This window comes from Sebastes fasciatus, chromosome 1 (genome assembly GCF_043250625.1).
Source record: "Sebastes fasciatus isolate fSebFas1 chromosome 1, fSebFas1.pri, whole genome shotgun sequence".
Lineage (NCBI taxonomy): Eukaryota > Metazoa > Chordata > Actinopteri > Perciformes > Sebastidae > Sebastes > Sebastes fasciatus.
In genome coordinates this window covers 12,523,327-12,551,295 of record NC_133795.1, presented here as the reverse complement: position 1 = coordinate 12,551,295, position 27,969 = coordinate 12,523,327, and the positions used below count along the sequence as shown (strand labels likewise).

Sequence of the window (27,969 nt, the reverse complement as noted above, 5' to 3'; positions counted from 1 at the left end):
TAAAGTGTTACCAAATTTTACTCAAGTAAAAGTAGCTTACTTGTATAAAATGTCCTTAAGTAAAAAGCAGGTAGGTCAATAAGATAAAATGATTTAGAAGGAAAAAATGTAGCGACTCTCTCTGTGAGATCCCTCCGCCTAATTGACTCTCAGTGTGAGCCGTTGCACCTGTCTCCACGCTGCGTCTCCCTCCGCCTCATCTCCTCCTGCAGAGCCGAGTGGAGCAGCAGCAGCAGCAGCAGCTCGGAGCTTTCTGTGTGAGAAGGTGAGAGGGCTGCTCAGAGCCGTCGGGGATCTGTTACCGATGCTCTTCACCTAATGTGACACATTTCATACTTTCAACTGCTTGAAACACCCGGCTGAAGCAATGGGAGCGTTTGGAGTGGTAACAAGGATTTTACAGTACGTGGGACTTTATATTCAACTTAACGCAGCTCTCAACGTCGGACACGGAGAGGTGGATAATCACATCTCTGGGAATGGTGAGTATAGTTTTATATCCCTGTGTTTGTTGGAAGAATAATATATAATATATTCACTTCTTGAGGAGGAGCAGTGGGGTGGGGTTCAAGTGAACATTGGTTGTTTTAAAGTTTATTCAGGTTGTTATGAAGATAGATGTTGGCTAATATTACTCACTGTTGTCTGTGGATGGGGGATTAAATACATTTATGAATATCACACTTTTAACATATTTTAGGTCCACCTGAAAGTGGTTAAATATAGTGCAAGTCTGTGAAGCTTTTTTTTTTTTATCAAAGTAAAATATCACTTTTAATAGATTATTAAGAGCTGGACACAGGCCACATTCAAATTGATTATAAATTAGTTTCAACACTACCTATTTTGTTGGACAAAATCAGGTAAACCTATCATCATAAAGGTTTTTCTTTTTTTTTTAAACCTTTCTCCAAGAGGCCGTTTCTGTGTTTGAGCATACAATTCAAATAGTAGCTGCTGATAAAAATGTCTTCATGATTGTTGTGTGTTTAATTATTTCTGCAGAAAATCCTTTATGAATAATAACTGCTGTAAATCTGTGATAATATTATATATATAAATTCTGCCTGGGGCGCCTTGGCAGCCTATTCCCATGGAAATAGTGATACAATATCAGAGGAAATAAAGGACAAGCCCAAGCTATAATAGCATCAAACTAAACAAACTATACATCCCCAACACATATTAGAGTTGTTTTTTTATGGATCATGACTGTTATAGCGGGATCAGAATGGAAATGATTGGATGAGCTGATGAGGTTGTACCTGATGTTGGAACAAGCTTTGTGTGTTATCCCGGCTTGGCACTCATCCTGGAAAATGTACAGTAAATGTGAGTCTTTTGTCTAATGCTACATCAAATGTATCTACTGTACACATAAGATCACACCTGAAAGCAACTGCACTGCTCCATTTATGTATTTTCAGAATTTAAGAAATGAACTCGCAACTCAGCCGCACCAGGGATTTGAACCCACAATCTTCCTGGCTTCTTCAATGACCTGAAGCTCCCAGAATCCTAATGAGCCAATAGGAGAAACAATAAATGATTCTCATTCTTCGCTCACAGTAGCAGCAGACGTAGAGACCTGAGGAAAGAGCGAGGGGGGTGACGAGCAACTTAAGCCCCTGTAAAAGCAGATTGTGAATACTGCGATTACATGGTATCTGCCTCAGACGTTAGGCTACAGGCTTCTAGAAATACTATCTTCTACTACTGGATACTGTATGTGACATAATACATCATTAGGTATAGTATGTAAGTAAAATAGTGTGTTTGACACTGAAAACAAATACTAGTTCCAGTCAGTTGTTTGATGGTAGACATGCACTATAAACCCACACCAGACCGACAGTGCAGTGTGTCTACTGTCCAATTTAACACGTTGTTATCTGATTCATTTATGGTAAGAAACCTACAGCTCAGGTTTGGCTGAAGTTTTAAAGCCAACTCATACTTTCCGTGTCCATGTGCGAGGATCCGCTTGGTCCGAATGACGTAAATTTCATCATCCGCCCATGTCCATGTGGACATCGTGCCGACTGTGCATGCTTCAATTTCGTTCCACACTCCAGTCCAGTTGGTGGCGAATGCATCTCTAACTGGTTTGCCAAGAAGAGGAGCAGTGTGTAGGATCTCGCGGTATCTACCGGTGTGGTTGCAGATTGCAACCAACTGAAGCCTCTCCCGTGTACCAAGCGTGTACAAGAACTACGGTGGCTGACGCAAACACGCGAATGGCTCTATCTAGAGTTGTTGTAAGAGTAACGTAGGTCATTTGGAGCAGAACCAGTGCGTAGAGTGTGTGTGTGTAGGTGGGATGTGAGTGGTGAAGCAAGAGAGGGAGAGAGCAGCGGCGATGGGAGCGAGTAACGTTATCGACTTTGGCTCAATCAGAAATAATTAGCAATGTTTGGTTTGTCCGTTCTGGGCTACTATAAACATGGCGGACTACGTGAAGAGGACCTGCTACCTTTGTAGCTATAAACTGCTCATTCTAAGGTGGCGGAAACACGATTCTTATTTTCAGGTGGTTATACACTAATGAAAACATACTTTCTTTTTCTGCCAATGGATTCCCTGATTGCTACACACTGGTCCTTTTAAAGGAATACAAAGAGAGCCAAATGGCTTTGAACTCCTGGCAAACAACGTTATGGTGCTGCAGTACCAACTGGAATGGAGTGTGGATCAGGAAATGTGCATGCATGGAACGCCAGACCGACGCAGACCCTCAATTGTAGCATGAACGGAACCGCGTGCGCGTGACCGGTACAAGTCCGCAGCTGAAAGTATGTCCGAGGCTTTAGGCTGATGGACGTAAAACGGAAGCCAAGGTGAACCCTAAAAACAAAACTGAAAAACCAAGGGTATGTGCCTTCACTGTTCTTGAGACAAATTGCAGCTCCTGAAGAGGTGAGGGGATCTGTGCTGCACTGTGTTTTTATGGAGGTGAGTAAAGGCTTGGGATGCCCTGTTACTGTACTGTAACACCTTCACCATATCTTATATTCACAGCTCGGTGCCTCTTGTTGGAACAAAAATCATAGGGTGAGTTTATTATTGTTCATTCCTCCTCCGGGGAGGCTGGTACTTGACCACGTAGTGCACTTGACTTCTGATTTGTTTGCTATGAGATATATTGGTGGCTTATCTGTCATGTCAAATTGGCTTTTATTATTTTGATCAGTTAGTGTCGTTCCACTGCTGATGAAATTAAAAATAGTCTGTGGAACCTGCTGTCAGATAGCATTATCTTTTAATTAAGGGACGGTATACATTAATGATAAGGAGCAGAACTATATGAATGACAGGAGGATTCAGACCCAACAATAAAGCCGACTTCACATTTCTAATTAATGTTTTGTGGACATTCCTGAAACCACTAGTACATGTCACACCAAATGTCATTTTGAGTATATATTTTTACCTGATAGTGAGTTTTATGCTGTAGGTGATGGCATCCTCAAATATGTTGTTTGTATCACACAGCTGCTGAAACAACTTTATTACTGTTCCTTAAAGTGCTTTCATTTAAAGTGTAGAATAACCTTTTCTGTTATTTTTCTCAGCGTCAGCTCTTTTAAACATAATTGCTGTTTTTTTTTGCCTACCATCAATCCCACCTTTCTCCAGCAGCTCCAGACATAGATTTACGGTTGTCTAATTAAATTGCGTGATAACCGCTTCATCACGGCGTCTCACCAGTTGTCCCTCGAGCCCTCTCTGCTTAGCAAGTTAGCTTTAGCTCGATCGCTATAAATGAATGTGGCACGGCGGCGGTTCATATGGATTGACTGTCTTGGACAGGTTAGAAAATCAATTAGTAGCATTTTCTCCCAAAGGGAGTTAATTAAAATTGGCTATAATCGTTGTGTTCTCTTCCCCCCGCTCCATGTCTCAGACTGGCCGTGAAGGAGAAAACGCCTCAGGCTGTGGAGTCTTAACAAGAATGAAAAACTCCTCTGGAAAAACAACTGTTCAGGTGTTTTTTTAAACTTGATACAAAAAAAACAAAATAAAAGCCTTCTATTTTCACTTTTGAGCAACAGCTCCAGCACCAGAAAATAGAGATTTTGTGGTTAAGTAATCCTCAGGAGATTTTTCTTTTTTTTCTTCTAAATCGGGCTCTTTGATAAATTGCCCAAGCAGAGGGGAGCCGAGCCGTCATGTAGAGCAGAGAGGCTGGATGCACTGTTGTGGAGAGTGCTTGTTAGATTCAGCCCTGACTCATTTGTTCCAGATAAGTGCATCTGGCTGGGGCCCCGGTCAGCCCCCTGCACCCCAGTCTCCACTTCAGCTGAAGTGTACATTGAATCACCTGCGACGCAAAATAATATGTTCTGTGTGAAGTCAAACGACCAGGTTACGTGGATCACTGCCTTCACTGAGTATGACTCACCTGCTGTATACGCTCCTCAGGGTCGAGTCTAAAAGTGAGCGTGTGATCTTGTGTGAGTTTTTTTGTTCATGTAGACGCCATAAGTGATGATGATGGTGCATGCGGTTTCATCATCAATTCTGAACCCTTCCATTTTCAGTGCAAGACAGTGTTTGTGCTCTTTGGCAGCGTTCATCCTGTTATCCATCGCGAGCGTACCCACTTTCACAGTGTGGGGGCGTGTACCAATTCATTAGGCTTCCAAAGTGTCTGGGATTCTCTGCCAGTCCTCTGCTTGGTGTCCTCTTAATGAGGATGGCCAGCCCCGGCAGTTTGCATTGGCTTTCAATTTAATGGAGCTCTGACTGTGCGAGGGAGGAGGGGGGGGGCAACAGATTGTACAGTCGTGCTGTCACAGCGGAGGGTGCTGGCGGAGACTCGGTACGAGGAGAGAAGAGCAGGCGAGTGAAAGGACGGTTGAAACAATGCTCACCTCGAGAGGATACCAGAGGCAGGAGTACATTTTAACATGTCACAACTTGAAGGGACAGCTGCTTCCTTCTGGTGACGCAGTGATCCCCGGTGTGAACGCTTGTCATGTTACAAAATATTTGTCTCTTCCACTGAACTTTCTGTGAAATCAATAACTAAACGACATTTTCTATAGACAGAAATTGGGATTTTAAAAACTCTCATATAGAAGAACCTAATTCCTGTCTCTTTAGTATATATTTAAAAAAAGCAATCAACCAGGACCAAACTGGGTTGGAGGTTGAATAAATATTATGTACTGTTGACGGGTTTGTGCAACACGTTCTCATCCCACCTCGTCACATACTGACGCTTTGCCAGACCCCTCAGCGTTACCTTTCGGTCGCAGTAAACATGTGCTTAATGTTGTCAATTAAACAAAAACACTTGCTTAGGATTAGGCAACAAACCCATTTAGTTAGGGTTAGGAAAAAACAACATGGTTGGGCTTAAAATTACTACATTTGTACAGTGAAAATGTGACGTGACCAATCAGCTGATTTTAAAGTGAAACGTAACGCACGGGACATCAACAGTGGTCTCCTGGATGAAAGACCTGTGTTGTTGGACCCCGTCCTGTGTGTCTCTGCTTAAACTACATCACCACACTTTTTCAGAGCGTTTACTGTTGCCGCGGATGGGTTTACATTGTAGTTAATGGAAAGCCCGGTGCGTAACATACCGGCGCTAAAGGGTGCGGCAGTATCGAATGCCGACGGCCGTGACAAAGCGTCGGTATTTGACGCCCTGGGAATGGGAAAGGGTTGGTGTTTTACATTCACTGTTGCTGGTTGACATGAACATGACGCAGGAGGAATTGGTTTAAAACTGAATGTTTAGGTTTGAAATTTTACATTCTTTTAGCTTTTGGAGTCACTTGATGACTGGTCATTACAACTATATTGGGGGGATTTCCATTTTTGTCTCAACTGCAGAAAAGTGGAGCCAGCCCTATAAACGGTCCCTGACTTACTGAGCGAGGGATTAAGTTATACCATTGGTTGTTTGAGTGTTGGAGTTGGAGTTTTTCCCCGTTGGCCGCTGCTCTTTCAAAATGAGTAGTCACGAACAGTCCTCAAAAGGACGCTTTTACAGCTGCCGCTCATTCCAAATCTATCGCATCCTAAGAAAAGAAATTTCTGCTGGTCTTGGATACTTTCTGAAGACTAAAGACTCCAGTCTTTTGACGACCATACATAGTCCAGCCACATACTAGGTTTCGACCTATTCTTGTTCATATATTGGGGGGCAATTATGCATTAGCTAATAAAAGCAAGATCAGCTCTTTAAATTAGTTCTGAACCGCCAAAGAGAAGTTAATAGTGAGCCTGAGAGATTTCATTTTGTGTGGACCCATCTCACCGCCGCTCTGCTCAGGGAAATGTGCTATGAAAGTAAATTACTCTGACAGAGAGGTTTTTTTAATCGAAGGATGGAGAATATACTGTACAGGACATCTGTGATGTGGTCCAGGCTGTATAAGGCCACTTTAATTGAAATATGTTAAGATTACATTTCATTACATTACTTCAGTCAAGGTGGTTCAACTTTAATTCAACTTCATTCAACACATCATGCCTTGCAGAGAGCTCTAAGCAGCAACTGTAGCGTCTCGTGAAAACATACACACCATCACTTAGAGGACCTCGAGGGCTAACATCCTCAAACAGAACATGATGTTGTCTTTCATCCCCGGAGAGTCCAGATGGAGTCCAGTGTGCTTTCTCGAAAATGGCTCACAGCCCCGATATGTGTTGTCAACAACATGTGCTACTTGGTGTTGCCACACACTGGGAGGAAACGCAGAAATAGCCTCTGAGTCTTTTGGTCCCAAGGGCTATAAAAAATTCACTCTGGAGTACCGGCGGCAACAGGCCGACAGCTGCTCGCTTGATTACCGCCTCCGTTCTTATTTCATTGTTTTACCTTCCACCTTGAATGGAGGCTGAAGGTCTCGCAGCAAGCCATTATTTCCCCCGAGGAGACTCCTGTCTGTTTGCACCTGAACCAAATGCAGCGTTGTTGAGTTTCTGGCAAATTCCCAGGCTGCTTATTCTTGTTCATCAGTAGCTGTGTTTCCATTCAGTTGTCAAGCGAATTTTAAGCAAACTTTTGAAATGTCGCAAAAAAAGAAAATGCGAATGAGGCGTTTCCATCAACTGGTTTGGAGCAATTAAACTTAGGTTTTACAGGGTATTTTGGTCACATGGCTGTAATCTACCAGTAAACAGAGTAGAAGAAGTAGAGGTAGCGAACCAGAAGCACAAGTTGTTGGCTTGACCATCTAACCATGTACAACAGAAAAATTAAGAGAGGTCTTTAGGAATTTGTTTTAATTGGCTACGTTTTAATTGTTCTTTCATGTCAGCTGTTCTTCTTTTTTTTTCGATTTTCCCTGTTAAAAGAGATTTTTTTGGCGGGAGTTTTTCCTTATCCGATGAGAGGGTCGCACTGTAAAGGACAGAGGGTGTCAAATCCTTAACAGATTGTAAAGCCCCCTGAGGCAAATTTGTGATTTGTGATTTTGGGCTATACAAATAAAATTGACTTGACTTGTTCGCTAGTATTAGCCATGTTTCATGCTGTCCTGAGACAAAGACAAGCACTCACACATTACGGAAATATCCGAGAAGACGCCGACAGCGAAAACAGCTGATCAGTCGTGTGTGTAAAACGTCAAAGTTTATTCGGCAACGTTGTTTCCCAAAAGCGTTTCCATAACACATTTAGCACATCAACTCTTTTTCAATGAAGGCAAAAACCACCTCAAGCGAGCATATTGAAGTTTTAGCGAATTCTGCCGTCTCCATAAAAGCTCTCCTAATATGATACTTAAAAATGCGCATAAAAATATGTGAATGGAAACACGGCTTGTGTCATTATGTTTTTTCCACATTTGGTTCACATCGGTTGTTAGGCTACTACTAACTGCTGTACAGAAATCTCTTGGCAGAGTGAGTCAGGGTGATAGTAGTATTCACAACTGCAGGTATAACATTTGACTCATCTTTGACTGTAAGAGGTGAATTAATACGAATACAATAACTGAATAAAACTGACTTCATCTGGCTGCCAAACAATATCTTTTTATTGGTCTTGGATGGAAAGTACAGCCTCTAAACTCGTACAAAGTGCTGTAACCCCCGAAGGTTTTCCCCATATTCACTAACCAAACATAACTTCTTGCTCTAGTTGGTAATCTGCATGCAGGATTAAAGCTTTTTAAGATCAAGATAAATATCTGCAGCAGTTCTCTTTATTACAGGAGCTTCTGGTTCCCTTGGGACTCCCTCGATTATTAAAGCCATTCATCAAGTTAGTGAAATACCTCTCCTCACAGGGATTCTGTTCACAGGCTATTTACATTCACCTTGGTGATGTTACGCTGGAGTTTTTATATCTTGGTATTTACTGTGGCTGATTTCTTCTCAATGAATCATTTCTGCTCTTCAGTGCCCTCCGGATGGGGCTCAAATGGAAGCATTGAGTTAATGACGCTGATTTTACTTGCTGTCCCTGCAAGGTAGCAACTTTTCAGGTGACAAATGTTTGCACTTAACCCAGAGAAGGATTTTCTACAATTCTTCCAGCTACCAGGGCTTCATTCCAAATGCCTCTATTTGTCTTATTCCTACACTACTTGTACATGACGGTTAGGTACAGTATGTGCCGACATTCTCAAGTCCCCTGATTTCATGCATGGTGATACAGGCATCTTGTATTTTCTCCTATAATATCAAACAGAGGCAGACAATGTATTTACCATAATGCTCATTCTTTGTTGGAGGAGCATTTGATAAAGCACTGTATAATTTTCAAATAGTGGAATGCTGTCGTTACAGTAGCTCGCGAATTACTGTACAACCCTCCCCGTGCTTATTTCCTGTCCTGTCGCCTCAACATATGAGCACATTTTGCCGGCGGTGCATCAATTCTGACAGCGTTTCATTCCCTTTCAGTGCCTCCACTGTCTTGCTTGTGTGAGTGACAAACTAAACGTTACTGTATGGCAGTTACATTTTATGTCAGCAAACTGATGGACAGCGCATTTTAGGAACATCCCCCGCTGGAGTTCGAGGAGGATATTGAATTTAAACGGATGATTATAAATCAAATCTAAATTTTTTTTCCCCCCAGGTTCAAACAGTCGTTCAAATGTTGAATAAAAAGTGACAGCTCCAGTAGCCAAATCCTGATATACAGTATCTTATTCCTTTGTGCAATTGAGCTCCATTCTTTTTTATGACTTATAGTTTATTTGAATTTCAAGTTTTCAGCAATACAAAACAACATCATAGAAAACCCAACAACACAAGACAGAGAAAAAGAAAATGAGCAAATAATAAATAAATAAATAAATAAATTAATAAATAAATAAATAAATAAAATAGGTGAGGATTAGATAAATAAAAGCAAATAGACAATAACAAAATAAAACTAAGGTAAATCGGAAAAACAGCATTAACATGACATGTTAAGTAAATTTGCGCACCACTCTTAATTCATTGAGCTTCATTCTTGTACAAAACTTTTGAAACACATCCATGAGCCACAGTGTTGCAGTGGCTGGCATTTCATTACCATGACAACAAGCATTTTAGTTTATTTAAATCACTCCCACATACTCCATGGTAGTGCTGTACAGTATACTCAACTAACATACCAACTGTGTATAATTCCACAGCTTTAAGTAGTCAACCGAAATGCACTATTTACTCCTGTTTGAGTAACGTTTGATAAAAACTACAATGACTAGCTGATTCAGGAAATTAATGAGCCTTTTTTTAAAGGACCAATATGTAATATATTTACTGTAATAAATCATAAAAACACCACGATATGTCATCAGAGATTATGGAAACATACTGAATTGAAATACTGAGCCAGTATGTTCTCATTTAAAAATCTGTGTGATCCCGCCTTTCCCAATTGCGACACCCCGTTGCCACATATGAAACAAACTGGCATACGAACACAGTCTTCTGCAGACATGGAAGCAAGCAAACAAACTGGATCAACAGAGATAACGTTAACGTTAGATTCTACCCAACCTGAAAAACCTCCGTACGTCTCTCTGTGGTCCGTGTGCAGCTGGGTTATCAAGGCAGCGAGTATTTGAGACACACAGCCGATGAAGTGGTTCCGACTACCGCTGGCCAGAGGCTAACGTGGTCGTGTCGAGAAGGTAACCCTCAAATTGGGAAAAGTTGTGCAAACTGCATTCAGTCTAGCCACGGGCCACGGCTCCAATTTTTTTGAATCTGGACTGCTGTTACCCATTTTAAATGCCAGCTGTCAGCGCTACATATCGCTCCTTTAAAGACTATTGTTCATATTTGTGATTTGTTAGTTAAGATTTACGTCTTCAGTAGGAATGATCGGACTTGAAAATGATGAGAGACGGACTAACACACAGTTGGTTTTTGTCTTTTCATGTTCAAAATAAGAAAAAAATATAGAATAACATGCTTTGTCCTTTAATGATTTGGCAAAAAAACAGAAGCTTGCAGGGTTGGTGACAGTCTTACCCTGCAAGCTTCTCTCTCTCTGGCTCTCACACAAGCACACACACACACACACACACACACACACACACATGGACCAGCGAAGATGCGGGTGTCACATTTGCTTCTTCCCCATGCTAATAAGCCCTCTGTAATTTAGTCATCCTCAAGCAGCTCAAGCAGGGAGAGAGGGAGAGGGAGAGGGAGAGGGAGAGGGAGAGAGAGAGAGAGAGAGAGAGAGAGAGAGAGAGAGAGAGGATCGATGGATTGACCTCACACTGGCACTCAGGCTGGATTTATCCCTCTCATTTTGCCTTGGACCTGAAGTGAGAAAATATTTAAGAGTGGTCTCTTCTGGGCTGGTGCAGTGCTCATGCATTTGTTTATATATTTATGTCCTCCACCGCATTGCTTTCTTTCATTATTTTCTCCCCTTTTCATTTTTAATGAGTCTTTGGTGGATAGCAAGCAGCCGCCTCTGTGTTCTCATGGCCTAACTTCTATGAGCAATATAGTTAGAAATGCCAAGGAGGACCATTTTAAAAATGCATGTACTGTACTTGCATCTTCAAACAAGGGTCCCCTGCCTCTATTAGAAGACAGTTCTGACAGTACCGCCTTTATGAAAATCTATACTTAGAAAAGGCCAAGCCAAGCAAACTCTTTCTGTGGCATTATAAATGAGACAACCCAGTGTGCTTGAGATTTCCCTGGAAGCCAGTATGCACATCACAGGTACATGTTTTCACTCTCTCTGCCAGTTCAGGGCCGCGCAAATTTACCATTGGCGTCAGCTTTAGTGTTGATTTAGCATTCTACCAAGGTTATGGGATTGATTTTCTGGTGACGCTACCGCTGATTAAAGTCAGGAAACAGTTGGACGTCTGCAGAGGAGGCTTGTCAGGGCTTGGCGTCGGCGCGGCACTCACCGGGAGACAGTCTGTTTGTCAACAAGTCGTGTTTCACAGGCAGGTTGAAGAGGGCGCCTGCATAGCAAAGTGAAAGGCAATTTGACAACTGTCAGATCGATAAAGCCGAAGGGAGGAGCAGGAGCAGGAGGAGGAGGAGAAGGAGGAGGAGGAAGGATGGGGAGGCATTAGTTTGGGCACAGCATGAATTAGTGGTGCTAATGATTTGGGATTTATGCATAGAACTCTAGGTGTATACTCTAGGTGTGTCTAGGTGTATACTCTAGGTGTGTCTGTCATAACTGTCATAACATATTTGAATTTGTATTAGGGATCCTCCAATCAGCAGATTAGGACTGGGCAACAGTTTATCAGCTCGTACAGTTTAGAAAATTCTCTGTCCAAGCAAATTGTGATTAAAGAAATTAATCTTAATTTTTGTCACAGTCTGTCTCTCTGTCCCTCCTCTCAAGCCACAGTCCCTATTCCCCAGACCCATCCCCCAGATGCCTTTGGACTTTCCCGCCTTTCCCCATCACCTGACCGCCCCGCCCATCTACACACCTGTCCCCACTTCCCCTCATCAGCCCTGCAGTACATATACCAGCCCCTTTTCACCAGGCAGTTGCCAGATTGTACTACTTTATATGGGACAGAGAGACAGACTGTTTTATACAACTGGCTCTTGTTTTAACACTTAGTTTTTTTGCATACATTTTCCATATTGTGACACCTCTAGACTTTGGAAACATTTTTAGTGTTTGTGCAATGATGTAATGTTGTGACACCCTTAAAGCCTCCACTTTAAGCCATGCTTTAGGTGGAAATGAATATGACAGGTGAAATATATCCGATTCAGGTAAAAAACTGTACATTCTCACATTTTAGTGCAATTTATCACAGTGCAGCTCATAAATACTGGCATCAGTTCGCAAACACATTTACACCACAGTGAGCTGAGCCGGAAATTTGGGATCTACCCTCAGTTTCTTTCTGCAGTCAGTATGCATCGATATAGAGTCATTTTTGGTACGATTAATGCCCATTATTTTGGTTAAAATTGCTCCTCACCTGCATTTTATGTCCCTGCCCTCCCAAGGATAATGTTTCCTGGTGTTAGAGGGTGCTGATCACTGCAGTGAAAGAGGACATCTTGCAACATTTACAGCTTCTGCCAAGTTTTAAAAAGCATAAAAAAACGATTCACACCAGAGATATAAACTATGACAGAACGTTTTATTGTCAATGTGTCAAAGTTCAATAAAAGCTGTAATTGAGCTCTTTGACAGACAAGTAAAAGAAAAAAACATATCCATTAGTGAAGGGAGAAATTAAAGGGAGCATATTGTAACTCAATTCATGAGCACAGACACTGACAGGCCATATGGTAGTTACATATAGGGGACGGGGTTTGATTGATATAATATTCTCAGGGCACTTTCACGAGCCAACATTTAGTCTGTTTTAATCAAACTCTGGTGTAGTTCGTTTTGGCAATTTTGAAAGCAGTAATCGTACTCCGATGTATAGACCAAATCAACCGGTCCGAGACCGACAAGGTGGTCTGCGGTCCGTTCCCAAGCGAACCAAAACACAGGCTGCCTGTGCGGGCATTCGAAAACGTTAAATTCGCTCCTTCGTACACTCCCCTCAGCAACTTACTTTTTTTATTTGTGCTCTGTAAAACCGAACAAGACTAAATAGAAAAATAACCAAAAAGTATCAATTTGACTCTGATTCGGACAGGCCTAATGGACAATGGCTTGTGAAAGCGCCCTAAGATGTTTTACTTTTTTATTTGTATGTCTCATTTCCTTCATGTGGAAAGGTCTAGAAGCGTTTTACCAGCTTGTTCAAAATGTCACCAATAAGGCCAATTTTACAAGAGAGCTTTAATTTGTAATGTCCAGGTACCAATCTGTTATTATTGATCTTTGTGTCCAACACCTGGCTCGCTGAGGTTTTTTTGTCAATGTGCATGTTTGCTCAACTAATTTTCCTTAGCAATTAATCTGCCTACTATTTTCTTGAGTGTTTAGTCTGTAAAGTGTCTAAAAACTCTATCACCATTTCAAATAGCCCAATGTGAGGTCTTCAAATATGTTATTTGGTGCAATCAAGAGTCCAAAAATCCCCAAAATATTCAATTTGCTTTTACATAAAACAGGAAAAGCATTAAATCCTCACATTTGACATGCTGAAACCAGAGAATGTTTGGCATCTTTGCTCGAAAAGGGACTGAAACAATTAATGGATTTTCAAAATAGTTACTGATTAATTTAATGTCAATCAACTATTTATAAATAATCGTTTCAGCTCTACTGTCACCACAAGCATCTAAAACAAAAGATAAGTCAGACAGCTGTGCAATAGCACACCAGATAATAAAAATAACATGAAGCATTTGAACATATTGTCTGTGTAGATAAGATAATATATTCCTTTATTAGTCCCACAGTGGGGAAATGTTACTGACTTTATTCATTAGAAAATGTGTCTACTATTATCATCTTTTTGGATGTATGCACTGTGGCTTATCAGCTCGGTCTCACCAAATGGTGATTTGTAAGTCCTCTTGTGTGCAATAACAACGCCGTTGTTGCTTTGAGCGTGCCATTTCATGTACTTATTTTCAGCCCAACAATGATGTTTTTCCTAAACATAACTAAGTAGTTTTTCTGCTTAAACATAACTGCAACCGTTTCACGGTAACGACGTGGAGTTAAACGACACGTGAAAAGAGAAAAGGTTGGGCTCATGGCTAATGATATGGCTAGTTTCTCTGCTTGCACAGAAACAAATTTGCTGTGGAAAACCAGAATAAATGCCGTTTATTTGACAGAAAATGTCAAAATAAAAATGTGTGCACCAAAGCAAATGATCAACATACACGGCCCCTAACAACACATAGACCACACTCGAGTGAGACATACTACAGATGGAGTATTATTTGCATTGCATACTGTAACATCTCACAAATACGTCTTTAGATCGCTTTTGTCAGTGTCTTTTTCTTTATCTGCAGACTGCTAATGAGGCTGTTTGCCCTTCACTGGAAACAAATCAGTGAACAAAGTGAATTATATGATAGATTCAAAGAAATAAATGAGTCACTCATAAATGTATTTTAATTTTCTGTCCTCCTCCTCTATCTGGGGAAGGAGTTCATACCTTTGATCTTTTTGAATTGCTGTGATATCTTGTTATTTGGTTGTGTGTGTGTATGTGTATGTGTGCGTTAAAGAGATATGTTGCAAAATGATAATTAAAGAGGCTCCTTTCAACCTCACATCCATTACTTTCATGTACAGGGACACACTATGCATTATGGCTTGCATAAAACATGCAACAGAAACACACAGCAGCACCATTGTGGTTCATGCATTTCAAATTTGCACAGCTCCATTAACACACACACAAACACACACATACTGTGTGCTGACTACAAGCCACAGGGCACCACACACAGTGAGACACACACACACACACACACACACACACACAGGGTAAGTCTCCCAGGATGCTGAACACCTGCCAGAGCCAGTGGGCAAGGCTCCAGGAGATGTAGTGAGCTACTCGGAGAGTTGGAAGAATCTCTTTATGCCACACACCAGAGAACCAACAGACACAGATTGCCCACTCAGCGAGAGAGCCACAGAGAGGAGGAGAAAGTGTGGAGGGGAACTGAATTAAAGGAGGAACGAAGGTGAAAGTACAGAAGAGGCTCGAGAGGTAGAAGGAAGCTCTAATAGGTGGAAAGTAAGAATGAAAGGGCAATAGAAAAGGGAGAGAGAAGAGTGTCAACAACGAGAGAGGGAGATGTAACTGAGCTGGAGAGAGAGAGAGAGAGCTAAGAAAGGATTTCAACAAGAGAAAGAAAGAGGTGGAAAATTGAGAAAAATCTTGCGTTTGCAGAATTGGGGTCTTATTGGTTGGCTGGGGAAATGGGAAAGTGCAGGAATTACCTTGCAGCTCTAAGCCTGTCCGACTGTAGCTCTGCACTCCCGAGTGTATTTGAGGACTCCCCGTGCAGCTCTCCCCTTCACTTGACTTTGACTTCACACACTGTGGTTTCAAATGGCCGTGGCAACTCGGCTAGCTTCATTAACTCTTCACCAGTTCCCCTTTATACGCTACTTTGGTTGTAAATTGTAGAAAAGGACTGTTTCTTACATTTGAAAAGGTATCATGGGTCGATTTTAAGACAATACTTTTACAATGACATAAATGGTGTGAAATCTCTATCAAATTTGGTCATGATTAGTCACTTGTTAAGTCTATATAATAAAGACAAATCATGACAGCCAAAAATGCACTGCTTTTATGAATCAAAGACATCGTAATCTTAGTCGTTGTAAAACTGTAACCAACAAATGTAACCAGCACAGACGCAGTTTACAGTGATAAAGGTGGATTTTCCACTCAATATTCTGATTTATGTCAATTGTCATTAGCACATTTTATCAGCTGTAGCTGATACCTGCGACTCTGAATAGGATAAGCGGTTAGAGATAATGGATGGATGGAGGGATAATATTGTAAACATAGTGGTAAATGATTGTGGCTAAACTTCCCCAAATCCATACGAAAGAGCCACAAAGATTAGCATCAGCATCCAGGAGCAGCTTCCACACAGTAGAGAACCTCACAGAAAAACGTAGTAAAATACCCCTGGAAGGTTACTTTACTGTAGGTAGTAGAGGTAGACCCGATAGATATATCTGTATTGGTGCATATGTCTGCCACTAACAAGAAATTGCAGGACAAAAATGTCAAACCAGGTTTGAGGTAATTTAGAAACAATGACACCATGCATTACATAGTTTGTCCACCAGAGAGCACTTTTTTTTCTATTTACCTTAAAATGTCCTAAAGTAGTATGTACTGTATCTTGGTCACAATTCTTTACAAGAACAAATCTGAGGGATCAGTATAACATAGTTCTTTATGTTTTGTGGTAATGTTAAAAAACAAATGCTGGCTTTTTTTAAACTCCCAATATATCGATGGCAGTATCGACATTAAGAAATCCAGTATTGGTTGGACTAAAGTGGACAGTAACCTAGCTAGTTTGCACCTAAACATACTTTTTAATCCATTCCTTACACATTTGCTCTTGTATTATTGGTTTCCATCAAAACTCTTCAAACAGAATCAGTATCATTTTTACCGCATACACTTCGCTTCAATGTGCAGAAAGCCAAAGCTTGACAGGCTCGCCGTGCCTGGTTATGGTTGCTAACTATGATGATGGAATAATAATAACAATAATAATTACTTTATTGTAGGCATATAGCATCTTTCAAGAGTAAACTCACAAAAAAGACAAACCAACAGACATTCAAAGACACAAAAATACGAAACAAAAGCCTAAACAATTGAGCTGCTTTTTAAACGTGTCCACAGATCTTAAGTCCAATGGGAGAGAGAAGCTTGGTGGCAGAATATTAGACCGCTTGTAGGTGATTTAGGGAAGTGTTGCTAAGGCAGGTGAAATAATATAATCCATTAATGTCCTATTGGTCAACTAATCAAGCATTCAGATATGATTTCAGCATTTTTTTACTTTAGTCCGTAACATAGTACCGCTATTTTTCTAATTTCTTTCCATATGTTTCTTTTTGCACTCCCTTGTTTTTGTGTCTTTTACTGTGTAGCACAAAGATCTTTTTGTCTGCGGGAACACAGCCTGTTCAAAGTGACAGATGCTGCCGTCTGCGCTCTGCCGCTAGCTGTTGATACTGTATCTTGAGGACCAAAAAAAAAAAAAAAAAGTGCCAGCCCCTGCATCGAACACTGAGAAAACTCAGATGATTGAAATGCCACCCTCTGTTGTTTTGCTCATATATTTTATGCACAGTGAAGTTCTCTGCTATTCCAGGCTCCAGCTCTGGCACCATATGTTCAAAACACATTATTACAAGGCATTGTGATAAGTTCAGCCTCCGTGCTCTTCATCAGGCATCTGAGAGAGGGAGTGCAAGTCTGGAATAATAACATGTATAGAGGAAGAAAAAATGGATGTGGAAAGATTTTTTTTCCTCATACAGCACCTCTTCAAAGTGATTTTTCAAACATAAAGTTAATACTTTTAGAGAAGAGGAATCACACTAAAGAAAATGTCTTTTCTCAGAAATATGTATATGCATTTTACCTCAACTTTGCTCCCTTCAGGATATTTTTTCAATTGTCATTCTTTGTCCTATCAGGGTGAAATGAATTTGTGGCAATCGATGGATTGAGAGACATTTATCTTTTCTGTCACCAAGTATTGATTTAGCCTTAAAAATTAAACTCTAGAAATAATTGGCTGCTTAGGAACTGCAAAAAAACAGTGTGCAGCTATTTCTAAAATAACTGCTACTGTGAGCTCCTACCTTTTTTTCACAGGTAACATTACAGTTTGATTTCTGGATCCTGTAACTTTCTAATCATCATCAGAGTTTTCCCGCAGATGCTATTTCTGAATCTCTTGGACGTGTTTCAGTACAGATTGGGCTGCTTTGTTATCCTGAAAGATTTTCCTGCCATCAGGAAAGACGTGCATCATCAGATGAAAGAAAGTGAATCATTATGCCAGCTGTGATTACAGTCTACACTGGCATCGAAGGAACAGTTGGCGCTACAGGAAATTGTCCCAGAAAATATGTCCCACTGTGCAGCAGAATCACAAAATGCCTTAAACAGAGCTGCACAGAAATACAAAATATTACCCAAAATAACATTTATTTGTCTGCTTCGATATCTATCTTGTTTTTCTGTTTTAATTTCTGTCTTGGTAGGTTATGTAACAATAGTTTGACAGATAAAAATGTCTGTCATATCCGTAAAGTGCCTGGTTTCTATTTGTTTCACTTTGTGGCATTTAATTTAACTACAATAGAAAAATCAAACAAGAAATCCTGTTTTGTGCATCCAGATAATTAAACTTGAGTCAATGAAATAATTATATATTTCATTTTCAGCACTGTACTGTATGTAACATGTAGAAAGGATGAGGCCAGTCTTACCTGTCACCTTCTATTTTTTGGGTATCTGGCACATAACAAAAGTTTAAAAGATGAATATATGGAAGTTTTCTTAAGAATTAACTCTCTGAACTGTAGTGTTTCAAATGAAATAGTACAATTACAACTAAATACCTTTTTGTGTTTTATTCTCAATTATTTTTAACAAAGCGCAGTACTGTGTATTTTTTTGTGTGTCATTAACAATGAAATTGAGGTATTCTAATACAGCCCTTTTGGGCTGATGTTGATATAGATATTTTGGAGTTTAAAAATCGGATCTTTTAAACTCAGAATTTTGTATTTTCAGCCAATGAACATTAGTACCGATCTGCAATATGTTTATATTGGCCAATATTTTTTCTTTCGACCTAGCTCTATATATTCTAATACCTGTCTAAAGGTGCAGTGTGTAATGGCTTGCCACCTGCTCCAAACCAATAGGGGGCAACATTTCACCTCCTCGACTGGGTCCATACAATCTAAATTTACAGTAATAAAAAAAGCCAACTATTAACTAATAGCAGGGCAAGAATACGCAAAATTAAGATTACGATTTTTTAATTAAACGTCATGTATTTTTTTGGTGAAACTGCTTTTTTCCAAAATGAATGTTTGTTTTTTTATTGTATTGTTACATACCGTTGCTTCAGACCATGTGTTTTTATACGTTACAGCTTCCGGCCATGTGTTGTATAGCACCTTGTCTCATGACCCGTTTGTAGCTGACAGCTCTAAGAATTGTGCGCTCTCTGTTCTACATGAGAGCTGCCTCCTAACATGAGCATCAGAAAACCAGAAAGAAAGTACGTTCTCTGCCCTCGTGTCTGTCAGCATCTTAACAAGGACTCCTACTGTAAGATGGAGATGGAACAGGACTGGAGAGGTAGACTGAAATATATCCTTATCTCACCTGTTATTCTTCAATCTCAGGAGTATTTGCATAATAAAGGAGAGCTGGAGAGAAAAGTAAAAGAACAACTTATTCTCAAGTCTATAGAGTGTGCTGTTTTTTTACCATCAAGTGTTGTCTGCTTATACATAATGAACCGTCATGTTGCCATGACAAAACACAACTATTTAACACCTTACACAATGAAGGAAACGTCCCAAAGATTTAAATCCTAAATATGGAGACATTTTGTTTTGGGTCTATAATTTAGCCAGCTTGTTTATCTCTCCGCTGAATTATGAAACATATACACAAGTATTTGCATGCTGTTGTGACTTTCAATAGATGACTCAGTCAGGGGTGTAAAGTAAATGTGTTTATTTGTAGTCTGTGTTGGTCCTCACTGTGGTCTGTGAAAACAGCTGCAGCTTTCAGCAGAGCCAACACTATCTGAAGTACATGCTGTGTATTGTGAACATGCTCTGTCTGCATACCTTTATGTCATTATTCCTTTACTAACAGACCTTTCTAAAGGTCCTATTTCCTTCTGTGTGTGTGTGTGTGTGTGTGTGGTTTCAGTCACTCTGCTTTACAGCTGCTCTCTCCGCATTTCCCATCACTTTTCCTCACTTTCCCATCTGTCTTTCTCTGCCTTTTCTTCTCAACGCACTCGCCTCGGTTCACCTCTGCCCTTGTCCTTCTTTTCTCTCTTCTCCTCTCTTTCCTCTTCCTCTACCCTTCTTGGCCCTCCGTACGGCTCCATCCCTCCAGTACGTCTCCTCCTGACAAATGAGGCCGCTGCCTGGCCGCGAGCAGCGGTGCATCAAGGGCACGACAATTACAGATACGGGGACTGACTTCTCTCTCTGCTAACCTGGACTAAATACTCTCAGTCCGTGTGTGTCTGAAAGACGATTATTCTGTAGATGAGAGGTAGAATATTACCTAGAGAACAGACAGATTATTGTTTTATCACACTTCATGTATACGATGATGGGCTCTATATGAAACTTTTCACTGAGATGGTCTCACATTTCAAATCTCCAGAGGGAGTAGATAAGGTGTGACGTTTTTATTACTGTTGAACTGTTTCTACAACACAATAAATCAGGAGTGAACAGGAATGTTTTTGTTTTCTTCAGAGAATTGTTGTTGACGTTGTTTGATGTGGTGCCGGCACATCTTGTATCTGTATCTTTGGTTCAGTTTGTCACACTGAGATTCATTGTGGGTGGCAAACAGCATTTACATTATATAACAGTTGCAGTAGTCGAAATTTTTCTTGAAAAATTATTTATACTCTCAGAAGATCTCACATTAACCGCTTTAAAGCTAGGGTAATCAATATTTTGATATTAACAAGGAATCAAATGACAATGTGTATGTAACAGCTGATACACATAATTATCAACCGACTCAGCAGTCAATTCAGCTCTATGGAGCATTTATCGTCTTTCAGCTCATTGTTTTGGTTTTACAGCCCACAACAAATCAACTGTTTTACAGCATTGCCAGATGTACAAGAATTATTGTATTTGTACGTAAATTTTGCCCCCTGTACGATGAACGATCAATAATGCCCAAAAGTGCCATAATGTACGATAATTTGACCATTTTGTGTCGTTTACAATCAGTAGTTGGTTTTAGTCTGCACTGTCTCATTTCAGTTCATCTCTCGATGAATCTTACGTCTATGTTTACGCATCTCATCTCACGTGACCTCTTTCCAGCCAATCATGCGCTCTGACATTGATGAACGTGACTTGTGAACATGTCTGTCGCTCTCTCCCCTGTCTTGTAATTTAATTTTTTAATAGTAGGCTAGTAATGACAGATACAGATAAGCACAATAGCTACGGCAGCTTGCTTAAAAAAAACAATGACAAAATTACAGCTGACAGAAAAAGTTATCAGACCATAATGGAGCATTTAGCAGATAAAGAGCCATGAGTTCTCTAGTTGGTGGAGACCAAAACAGAGCGAAAAGGAGAGTGAATATTGGAATAATGAATGTTAATGGTGCACACATCTGTTAGATGTTTAAATAAGCAACTGTTTGCTAATTTTGCTTTCAGTGTATGAATTTTATAAGGTGATAATATGTTGATGTTGTGCATTAAATCAGTTAATGCAGCAGCAGCTCCGCGGAATAATCTATGCTTAAATTTTGCAGCAATGTAATAAGTCCCATCATTCACAATGTTGAATTTGAATCACAATACATTAACAGTAGCTCTATCTGTGCTACCAAGTTTTAGCATACAGCAGGTTGAATATGGTGTCGTTTGATGTATTTGTTCAGTGAGGGCTATTTGCTAATTGCAATTTGTTCAATAAAGAAATACTATTCAAGCACATCAGATGCATAAAAGATTATGTTAAATTTTCAGCATTTGTTAAAAGTCCCGTAAAAAAACACATTAGAAATTTAATTGGAAATCAAAAGATACAAATAAACCAAAATAGACAGAAAGAAAATAACACATTAGCTACAAATTAGCTATATTCTTATCACTTATTTATGCAGCGACATGCCCGCAGAAAAAAACCATTTTGTTCAGCAGTTATTCCTGTAATATTTCTTAAATATGCTCGTATAAAATCAATGCAATCAGTGAGACTGAGCGAAACGAATGAGTGAGATGAGGGAGTGTGGATGTGGTGGGTGTGAAAACACGGCTCAATGCACAGTGTTACTGTACATTTACATTTAATCAATGCACATCTCCTCGGATGGTTTATTATACTCTCTCATTACAGTATATTAACTATATTATAATTAGAATGGTCAATACTGTGTATATATACTGCCTTCACAACATTAAACTGACTATAATGAGATTACACTTCATAGTATATAACCTGATGTAGATGTTAATTCTACAAAAGAGCAAAGCCGCCAAGTTTTTTGTCATTTTTGAGTGGTGTCTGGGTTCAATATCTCTATCTTTTATCTTTCTATTCCAGCGTTATATAATGTGCATGCAGCACTATAAATGTAAATGTATAGTTGTCACTCTCATCAATTTAATCTAAGCTCTTAAAATCCTTGTAGTCAAGTTAAATTTTGACATCTCAAACACATAACATGCTGGGAATAAAATGTTTCTAGAAGAACCCTCCAAGCTGTCTGTTTAATTCAGTTATAGTATCGTCATTAACAACCTGACTCACACTTTCGTTCTTTTTCCTTGTTCTTCTGTTAGTGGGGTTAACTATGATATATTACAGTGTGTTTTAAGAAAGATGAATGTGTGTTTGTAGATAGAGGTGCATTTAGGTCAGTTGGTGTGTCCATATGGCTTGAGCGTCCATCGACTAGAAGGATTACAATGTGTCCCCCCGCACACATACTGCACGTTGAGTCTGATGATACAGTATGTGTGATGGGAAATGTGGTGTTATGTTGAATTATTGACCATTACGGGAAGCCAAACCAGAGAAAATGATGTTCTCTGTGTAGGTGGTATTGCAGTATGTGCGTGGGATTGAAGTGTTATGACACTTCCAAATGAGGCTTCATACCATCGACAGAAGGATTATATAACATTCTTGACACTAGAGCTTATTGCTACAAGAGTATCTGGAAAAAGACTAAGAGAGTAAAAGGTACAGAACTGTGTAGATAAGTGATTATGCACGATGGATCATACCATGAAATGGGCACCAATAAGCGACGCTTTCATCCAACAGTTAGCACTAGTTTGTTGAGTCGATACCTTCACTCAGAATTTCTCATCGCTATATTTACTTGGCTACCAGCACCTTGTACCCACGTGTCACAGTTTTCAAGTGTGAAGCAGCGACGTCGCCAGTGAAATGTTGTCACCGAGCTGCCTGAGAAGTAGAAATCTTGAGGTCTGTCATTTTAGAGATGTCTTGAGTCCATCATTTTCCCTAAACTTCTCTCCTTTTTCTTATACTCTTGCAGCTCTCTTTACAGAGGTGCCACACGATATCACGACGCAGAGCGGCAAGGATGTAGAGATGGCTTGTTCCTTCCGCGGGGCAGGCTCTCCCTCCTACTCCCTGGAGATCCAGTGGTGGTACATGAAGGACCACAGAGACTGGCAAGAAGAGTCTGCACAGATCACTAATAATGTAAGCCGCCAGGAAAAACAGGTTGTTCTTGTTGTTGTTTTGATGTGCAGTGAGACTCAACCAGGGGTACATATACCCCAGTGGGAGTACGTGGAAAACTCAATTAACTCAACTAAACACAACTAAAAATATGAATTATATAAACACAAATATGTGGATATATTCTTTTCAACTAAAGTCTTGTGTTAAGGGGAAATAAACAGGCAGACTGCAAATTGGTGTGATCTGATCTTTAGAAAATTTACAATAACCAGTAACTCATTTACACCTCGTGTTTTTCAATTGAGAGCGAATGAAAACTAGTCAGCAAGCGAGCAAGAGTTAGCAAAAAATATTGGATAGTAACAAAGTAAAGAATAAACGAATGAAAACGTTCAGCTTCTGCCACTTTGGCTGCATTTACACCAGATCTGGTGGTGTGGCGAAAACGCCTTCCATTAATTTTGAATGGAGGTAGTACGTTTGGGCTGCGACTGCAGCGGTTGCAGGGGGTGCAAAGAAAAGAAAAATAAACCGTGCCCTGCAGCAGAAAAGTAGAAACAGAATCGACTTTTGGAGAAACGCAACCTGACGTCAAAAGACGTTAATCATGGCAGTCAATGAGCCAATAAAGTGACTCTCCCACAACCCTGCAGTGAATCACCTGATCTGGTGTGAATGCAGCTTAAGGGGTAACTGCTCCTAGTACGAATAGTAGAAATGTTTTATTCAGCGTTCAGTTGTTGTTTTTTACCTTTATTTATTCAGGTTTCAGGAACGCAGTTCACACAGTAACACATGGTAGCTGTCCACTACAACCACAGTCTGATCAGCTGTTCACTGAGCAGCTCCACTGGAGCGGTTGGGGGCACCTCAGTGGTGGTAATGAGGGAGGGGCAAACGCTGCTTTTTAACTTTCCCCACCCAGATCCAGTCCGGGGGATTGAACTGGCGACATTCCAGTCTCAAGCTCACTTCTCTAACCTTTAGGCCACCACTGCTCAGTTGTACTTAGCTCCACCCTCTCGTGTCACTTCTGGTTGCAAATAAACCAAGAAGGCGACGCCCAAAATGCCGAACTCAAGGCTTCAAACGGCAGTCCACAAACCAATGGGTGAAGTCACAGTGACTACGTCCACTTCTTATATACGGTTTATGATCTTACTAAACAATATATTATGTGGTTCCTAGTAAAAAAGGACAATAGAAAAAACTAATTTCCTATATCATTGAGATGCGTATGGCCTATCATAACTAATCTATGACAGAGCTACTTTCTCATACATGGGGGCTTTTATTTTACTCAGCAACCCAAGGTTCAACCTTTCTTTTTATTATGTTAAATAGAGTTACAAAGTCCATTTTCAGTTTGACTTTTTCAGTTCAGAACTGCTCGGACTGAACCTAAAGCTTCCTGTATATCAGGCAGAGGGAAATGCAATATTAGCCACAGCAGAAACCCTCTGGCACGGAAACGAAGGGATAATTGCTGATTAGCATTTGCCAGCACTGGGGGAACAGGTTGACTCTCTCCCATCATGGGGGAACTCAGGCTCCCCTGTTGTGCCTCTAGACACTATAATTGGCACTGAGAAAGAAATAGATTTTCAAAATCTCTGTCTGCTCCATGCATAATTCATACCTATGCCCAAAAGAATACCTCTGTGCCCCCGCATACATACACATTCACACACACACTCTCCGGCTCAGAGGCTTACGTGCTCGGTGCTTTAGAGTGCCCGCTCATACACACACATATATTTAAGCATGCGTACACACACACACACAAACATGCATAAAGCTCAACCACCAGAGAAAATGGTAACTACAAGGAAGCTTTGTTAAGAAAAAGGATTGCTGAAAACATCAAACATGTTTGTCCGCTGCAATGTTTTGCTGTTGCAAGTCAGTGAAATGAGTCATTTTTAGCATGGGATGTTTTTAGAAATGTGCATCCTCGATCAGCCTTCTGTTGCTAATGCATCATCTCTCATCATTTCTGTGCAGGTTGTCGTACCCCTGGAGGAAACTTCCAAAGACGCCACCAAAATTAGTGTGAGTTTGATCTTGCATCAACCGTCAACAAGTACAAAGCAAAAACAATATCAAAGCAAACCAGCAGATATGTTTTTTATTATAATGAATATGAACGACATCCAAGCTTTTTGCAAGCTATATTTATATTATCCATTCATGGATGGGTGCTTCATTAACCCTTAAACTTCTGTATTTTTTAACCTGGACCCCATTTTCCCATGTTTTTGTGTCTAAGTGACTAATGGGGAAAACATTTTTTGACATTGTAACCTGCAGCTGCGAAGCGAGCTGCCAGGGTCAATGTAATGTTACATCCACTAAAAGTGCTTGTTTTTGCCATTGACAGGCTCAGATTGTTATTATATGTGTCTGACAACATTATTGAAAGGACCCTACAGAGAAATTAAACGTTTTTCTTACCTTTTGCTTAATCCGGTCTGTTTGTTATTGTGTCCAAGTCCTGCTCAAGGTGAAGTCTCAAAGTGAAATCTGAATATATCTGAATATAACATGTATACTCTGGCTCAAATAAATATGGGCAGCCATTGATTTCAAAGACCTCATCCATATTGTCGAAAATCACCTAAATATTCAGCCATGCTATGCTTTTTGTACTCCAAGACAACAAACTCTGCCCAGCTGGCACTCGCGTTTCCACCATGGATCTATTCCTCTAGTCACATCGCCAGATTTCAAACCGAGTCTTCTCCTTGAGCGAGCCTTTTATCCATAATGGCTGACACTTATAATAACAATCAGAGCCTGTCATGGCAAAAACAACGTAAATGACAGTGCCAGAGTGCCCCAATAACAACATATTGCAGCCCGTGAGCGGCTGCCATCTACAGCACTCTCCCTCATTACTTGACCAATTTCAGAAATTGTTGTCGCTATTAGTCAGTTATACACAAAATCATGAGAAAATAGGGTCCAGGTTGAAGTTACGCTGTTTTACTGTATGTTTACCTTATGGCTTACATCATCTTTTGTCCCCATCAGGTGGTAAAAGTGGCCGGCAGCAACATCTCCCACAAGCTCCGTCTCTCCAGCGTCAAGCCGTCGGACGAGGGCACGTACGAGTGTCGCGTCATTGACTTCAGCGGCGCCGTGGCGCAGCAATACCGCGTCCGCGCCTACCTCCAGGTGGAGCCCGAGAGGAGTCAGAGGTCGGACGACGCAAAGCGGCAGGAGGCGGGGCAGCGGTCCCACACCCACCCACACCCCCACCACCAGACAGAGGGCAGGGAGCTGAAGAGGAGATCAGCCGGCAGCACCACTGACTGTAATGAGAGCTGTGTGCTTTAGAGTGGGCAGTCTGCCCGTCTGTCTGCATGTTAAGAGGGACTGTCATCAACACACACGCGTCACCACGGAGACGTATAACTGGACCCTTTGTGTTTCACCTTTTGTTTGTCTACCTTTAATATTGCTGTTTGGATGCCAATGCCGTTGAATGCCAAGAAAGGGCACGCTTTTGTTGTTGTTTTTATTGCTTTGTTATTTGTCTCTGTGCTTTTTCCTATTGCATTATGTTTATGTTCATGTGACAGTAAGGCTACAATCACAGAGCACTTTTATTGTGTTATTTTGTCTGTGCAGGAACTTCTCCTCACAGAGTTACATAGCAGTGGAGAGTCAGAATTATCATGGAAATTATAAATAATAGATAGGTAATAGAAACACAGAAAGGACCATTTCCTTTGCAATGTGCCAGTTTTACTGTCTTTTGCCAAAACGTGTGCCAAAAACTGCGGTATTTCAATGTAAATGCTTTCTAAGGAATAAATAATAGATTAAGCTCTTTTCATTTATCTGAGAACTTTGACACTGCTTTGATTTAATTTATGTTTAAACACTATCTGTATTTAGCTTTCTAAACCAGAATGTTTGTCAAAATAATAAAAATGTATTCCTTCATCACATCAAGATAGTATATAAATTCTTATGTATATTCACACTTGACACTGTAGACTTTTACTCTTATCATTAAATTAAAGTTTACCCTGTGCTTCTTAACCAAACAACTCAAGGAACACAACTTAGTATGTTCATCGCTCCAATAGTTTTTCATAATTTTCTCAACCACAATATAACTTTTTTCATGGAGTTTGTTCTCTGAATCAAATTCTCTTCTTGACTGTGTTTGTTCTAAGTGCTGCTGTTTGGTATCTGTTCTGTTAAATACATTCATTTGACATGACTTTGGTCCTTTTTTTCCGTGATTCTGGTATTCAGTGTTGTATTTTATTACTGTTATACTGTACATGTTAGTGAGAGCCATAGAGGGAATCTGGTTTTTAGATCCTTATGTGTCCTTAATTTGAACTGTGAGGTAAAAATCCCACATTATGGTGGTTAACTCTAAGGAACGATTCATGGGGTTAGTGGATAACGCTTAAAACAAAGTAGTTTTTCAGCATAAAAAAATGATGTTTGTTAGGCTACATGTACGTGTTTTAGTCAGTTGACAACTTATTTTGCGAAGTTGATCAAAATAACATTGTCTTAACTTGCAAATATATTAATTTTGAATAAATATTTCTGCGTTCATTTAACAAAAGGAAAGTTAGTGTAACTTGCATATCTATTGAGTTTCAACTCTACATCATTTCAAAGCTAAGGACATGCC

The 27,969-nt window shown here is 40.3% G+C and overlaps 1 protein-coding gene across 1 annotated transcript; it reads left to right on the top strand.

Moving 5' to 3' along the window:
- The first annotated feature begins 227 nt into the window (after nucleotides 1-227).
- On the top strand, nucleotides 228-27,540 carry vstm2lb (V-set and transmembrane domain containing 2 like b). Its single transcript, XM_074629555.1, has 4 exons — nucleotides 228-482; nucleotides 23,155-23,324; nucleotides 25,311-25,358; nucleotides 26,340-27,540. Exons 1-4 carry the CDS (start codon nucleotides 368-370, stop codon nucleotides 26,643-26,645), a joined length of 639 nt encoding a protein of 212 aa, XP_074485656.1. The 5' UTR covers nucleotides 228-367; the 3' UTR covers nucleotides 26,646-27,540.
- The last annotated feature ends 429 nt before the right edge of the window (nucleotides 27,541-27,969 follow it).